General features: G+C 24.7%; 1 protein-coding gene across 1 annotated transcript; it reads left to right on the top strand.

Moving 5' to 3' along the window:
• The first annotated feature begins 1,203 nt into the window (after positions 1–1,203).
• LOC135930930 (uncharacterized) lies at positions 1,204–5,552 on the top strand. Its single transcript, XM_065467733.1, has 4 exons — positions 1,204–1,303; positions 1,670–1,821; positions 3,605–4,942; positions 4,993–5,552. Exons 1-4 carry the CDS (start codon positions 1,204–1,206, stop codon positions 5,443–5,445), a joined length of 2,043 nt encoding a protein of 680 aa, XP_065323805.1. The 3' UTR covers positions 5,446–5,552.
• The last annotated feature ends 203 nt before the right edge of the window (positions 5,553–5,755 follow it).

Genomic DNA, 5,755 nt, shown 5'->3' on the forward strand with positions numbered 1-5,755 from the left:
CTTGAGATCTACAAATACAATTTTGAATATATATTCAAATATTATTGGAAATAATAAATACAAAATCTTAGATTAATAGTTACTTCTAAAAACAGTTATGCAAATTTTACTAAAGTTACTAAAATAAAAATTTTTTTCTGAGACCTTTCTTTAATTATATTTTGATCACCATAAAGTATTTAAAAAAATGCAAATTTTATTATATATTTTATTAAATGAATGTCGAATATAGATAATTATATAAATTTTATAAAAAGATATCAAATATTAAATAAAATACTAATCATCAAATATCATGTAAATTTTTGTACTAACATTCACGACAAAATGTATGCATATGATCTAATGAATTTTTAACAATTTAAACAAATAAATGTTGTTTTTACCTCCTTCACTCTTGGACAATCTTTACATACTCCCTTTTTATTAGTTGGAATATGTTTTTCATCAGTTATATTGAGAATATCCCCAATGTTGTTACGTATTAATCTACATATACTACTCTCTAATTGTCCCATACATAATATTTCTCTATAAAATCAAGATCTACAAAATAATTCTCTACAAAATAATTCTCTACATTCATTTTAAAATCATTCTCTATAAACGACATTCTCTATAAAACCATTTGTTATAAATGCATTCTCTATAATTGTTTTCTTCTCTATAAATGTTTCTCTATAAAATACATTCTCTATAATGGTTTCTCTATAAAGACGTAAAACCACATTATTATTATTAAAAAAATTTTTATATATAATTCTTTTATAATAATAAAAATAAAAACTTCACCCTTCGCCTTCTATTTTATTTGAAAAAAAATTAGTTTTAAAATTTTGGGTTATATTGATGGGGGATTTCTTAACATGTGATGTTAGTGAAATGGGGGATTTATTAAAAAAAATTTTAAGATTATATAAAAATCTCTCTAAAATTCTTTCTTTTTTATTAGTTATTCAGAGTCAGATAAAATATAACATTATATATTTTTTTTTAAATATATAATTCTTTATATTAATAAAAAGAAAAACTTCTAACGTTTCCTCGCCTTCTATTTTTTTTCCTTAAAAAAATTTTAAATACCCCTTTATTATAAATCATACATATACATAATCATAATTTTCTTTTTCGTTTTATTTTTTCTTTCAGATTAAGATATATGAAATTTTTTCTTTATTAAATAAAAAATTTTTAATTAATATTATGAAAAAAAATTCTCTTATATCTAACTTCTTTTTATTTGACCAAGACAATATTTTTGCAACATGCAGCTCATGCCATAAAAAGCTCAAATCAATTCCATGTAAGATATTTTAAATATATTTTATTTTTGTTATTGGTTTTTTTACAACATCTTTAAATTTTGGTGATCTAAATTTTGCTTCACAATTAGGTATATTATCTAAATTTTTTAAGCTAATTCTTTTTAAGATACTTTGGCCTTTTTAAAAATTGAATTAAAGGATAATTAAGAAGAATATTATAATTTTTTTTCTAATTTTAAAGTCATTCAACATACTACAAAACCTATATGTAACAAATGATTTATTACGGAATTAAAATAAGTTCGATACCAATTATATATACCCCACCAATTGTTTTCTTTTTATATTAGGCCTACCTAGTTTAAAAATGACTTAATAACCTACTAATTATATGCATTTTAAAGCGAATCTTAAAAGACATATTTTCAGTCAACATCCTAATATTGCAGCTAATTTAAATTCAAATGAAGTTAACAATTTAGATATATCAACATCAAGTTCGCAGTCAAACGAGAAGACATCTCAAACAATTAAAATTGTCATGAGCAAATCGAAAGTATTTTTTATTACATACATTATTAAACAATAAAACACTACAATTATGATTATTGTTGGTAAATCGCAGAGTTGTTAAAATATACTTTTTAAATGGATCTAGGTAGAGAAATAAATATTAGTCTAAAAAGTTATAGATACAAATACAATTTTAAAAATGTATCTTGTACAGATACAATTTAAACAATTATCAAGATTGTTGTATCGATTATGTTTTTAAAAAAATTATATATGCTTTTTATATAATTATCTAATTTAACTATTACAATTATCCAATTCAATTGATCTTAATAATTAGAGACCTGCAAAAGTTTACCGGCCTCGCACAAGCAGTATTCGGGCCGTGTACGGGAATATTTTTAAAAAAAATGGGAATCAAGCCAGACTAGGACCTAATTTTTTTTAAACTGGGTGGGGTCGGACCATGTAATTTTTTTAAATACACCTAAATTTATCAATTTTATAATGAATTTTTTATGTAATATTAAATTATTTGATTTTTATGTAAAATTTAATTATTTGAATTTTATTTATAGAAACTAGACGCCATATAACATATGTCTTATATTTTGAGTAATTATAAAAATTAATTTCAATATTTAAATAAATTTATACCGGGCCGGTCCTGCAAAATATTTCGGGCCGAGATTGAGATACTATACATTATGCAGATCACTATTAATGATATACTGAAATTTTCAAAGGATTTTAGCATGACAGAATATTAATTTTTATTGTTCTTCATGGCAATTTGCAGGTTTATCCTGGTAAGCCAGCTTTTTTCCCTCTGATTTTATATTAAATTAAGATTTATAGCAAATTTTAAACACTCTTTTATAATTTGGGAAAGTTATGAGTATTTATTATATCTACATATTATTTCGATCATGATTTCTTAATTTATATGGGGCTTGATAAACCATAAACATCAATTATGGCACTTAATAAGTTTTAATATTTTATATATATATTTTTTATTAAAGTAGTTTTAATTTTTTTTAATATATATCAGACACCTGCAGAAATACCATTTGCACGGCCCCGTCAGGATTTTTTTTAAAAAAAATTTTAAAATCCGGCCCGGCCGGTTTTTTTTTAAAAAAATTTTTGGGCCCTGTTCGGAATTTTTTAAAATCATATTCGACCTGACATATACAAAAATTTACCTATTCGGTATTTTATCATATTTTTCGGCGAGTATTATCATTTAATATGCATATTAGCTAATGTTGTTAAACGGCTCGTTTTGTGCCATTTTTAAAAACGGCTAACTCAATATTTTTGCCAGAAATATATTAACTATGCCTCGAAATTTTGAAACTATATGTCCAGACCTTTGCTCCTTCTTTGAGCAAAATTTTCAGGTTTGCATAATATTTTTCTGAATAAAAAACTAATTAGCCGTTTTTAAAATCGGCTCAAAACGAGCCATTTAATGAAATAAAATAAATTTTGCATTAAATTATTTTTTATTTATTATTAAAAAGTGTATCAAAATGTATCTTAGAATGAATTTCAAATCAGATACAGTTACTTCTTAAATAATATCTAAATACAGATATCTCATTTTTATATCTAGATATTTTAACAACTCTGGTATCGTATATTTTAATTTTTTAAATGCTATTTGACTCAGATTTACGTTCAGATAAAAAATTATCTGATTGATAACAAAATAAAATTAAAAGGTATTTTTTAATCTGATTTGATATGAAAGTTGAATTTTGCAGGACTTTAATTATTAATCTTATCTTAAATCTAAATAATTTTTAAAAAAAATTTAGGTTTACGAATCGGTTGTGGGATTAATTGCTATTAACAACTTGCCAATCAATTTAGTTACATATGAATCATTCAAGCTATTATTAGATCCAATAGTCCAATCATTGAATATGACTTTAAACAAACACATCGTAAATGATAAAATAAAATATGCGGCATCAGAAATAAGATGCCTAATAATGCAACAAGTAAAAAATAAGCTCATTTCTTTGAAGATAGATACAGCCACAAGATTTCAAAAATCAGTGTTGGGGGTTAATGCCCAATTTATTATAGATGATAAGATTGAAATACGAACTTTAGGCATGTTAGAAATTGTAAAGGCGCACACGGCGTCTAATTTAAAGGAAGAAATAGAAAATTTATTAAAAAAGTATAATATATGTTTGAGCCAAATATACAGTATCACTGTTGACAATGGTGCCAATATGATAAAAACCGTGGAAATGATAGCTGAAGAACAGCTAATTACTCATATCGATCTTTCTGAAGATGCATTCTCAGAATATTTGTTACAAAATAGCGATAATGAGTCCTCGCAGGAATATAACGACTCTTCTCAACCAAATAACGATTATAATAATATAGAGATCACCCAGGAAAATAACAGTGATATTTCAAATATACATGATAATGATTCTTCTGGGGAGTATATAATAAATAATCTAAATCAAGATGATAACATACATTTTCAACATGATAATCAAGAACAAATAAATGATGATATGGAAAATTTATTAAATGATCTAAGAAAATCATTTGGGCTGATTTGTGTGCGATGTTGTGCCCATACTATTCAATTAGGAGTTAATGATTATATAAAAAAATTTCTAAAGGAGGATTTAGAAGATATAAGATCTATTCTAAAAATATGCAAATCACAAAAATATAAAAGTTTATATTCATTAGAAAAAATTAACAAACCAGTGCTGGACACTGTTACTAGGTGGAATAGCACCTATAGAATGCTAAAAAACCTAAAGGATAATAAAATATTTTACTTAAAAATGGGCCATATATATTTAGAAACTTTTATAAATTCAAGACTCTGGGATAGAATTGACGCATATCTCACCGTCTTATCTCCTGTTAATTTATGTACCATTAAACTGCAAGAAAAATCTTGTACAATCGGAGATTTTTTTAAATTATGGCTTGAATGCAAATTAGATTTAGAGGAAATAAATAATGAATCCTCGAATAATTTGATTAATTGTCTGGATTATCGTCAAAAATATCTTTTTGATAATAATGTTTTTAGAAGTGGGATCTACATGGATCCCAGATTTAATTATCAGAATGGAATCTATCCATCCGAAAGTGATAAATTGCTGGCCAGGGTAAATTTATAATATATAACTTTAAATTAAATAAATTTATTTTATTTTAGGAACATCTGATGTCTACGTGGAGACAAATACAAATTTTTAATAAGCCAAAAGATAATCCAGCTCTGAGTGGCTCTCCTTTAATCCCTGTAAGTTGTAAAAAAACCAGATTAGATGTATATTTGGAGCGAGAAAGCGCTAATGCTCCAATATACCAAAATATTGAAATCCTTGATATGAAGACCAAAATTAATGCTTTAATATATGGTCAAAAATTGCCATCTGATCAAAATATTTTGCAATATTGGCAATCCAAAAAATTTCAGGATCCGGAATTATATGCCCTATCGCGAGTAGTTCTAGCCGCTCCTTGCTCTCAAGTATCTGTTGAGAGATCATTCAGTGCTCTGGGATTGGTCCTTACACCGCTACGAACAAGATTAGAGAAATCTATATTAAATGATATTTTATTAATTAAACTTAATAAAAGTGTATTAAATAACGTTATATTTTGATTTTTATTATATTTATATAAAATTTTTATTTGTATATATTATATCATGTATTATTTAATTATATATAATCATTTTACTAATTAAAATACGAATAATTGAAATACAAAATAAAATTGTTACCCAAAATCTTGAAGTACTGAAAAAAATCTAAATTCACAAATACTTGTTTTAAGTGCTGAAATTTTTAAAATTGAGGTCTTTATAGTCCCACCTTTCTTTTGATGAAAGATAAATTTGTTTTATTAAATCATGTTTTTGGGAATTTTATATAAATCTAAGTGCTAAACTGCTAGATTTTCAAAAAGGGCTA

Source organism: Gordionus sp. m RMFG-2023, chromosome 1 (assembly GCF_954871325.1).
Source record: "Gordionus sp. m RMFG-2023 chromosome 1, tfGorSpeb1-WG-v2, whole genome shotgun sequence".
Lineage (NCBI taxonomy): Eukaryota > Metazoa > Nematomorpha > Gordioida > Chordodea > Parachordodidae > Gordionus > Gordionus sp. m RMFG-2023.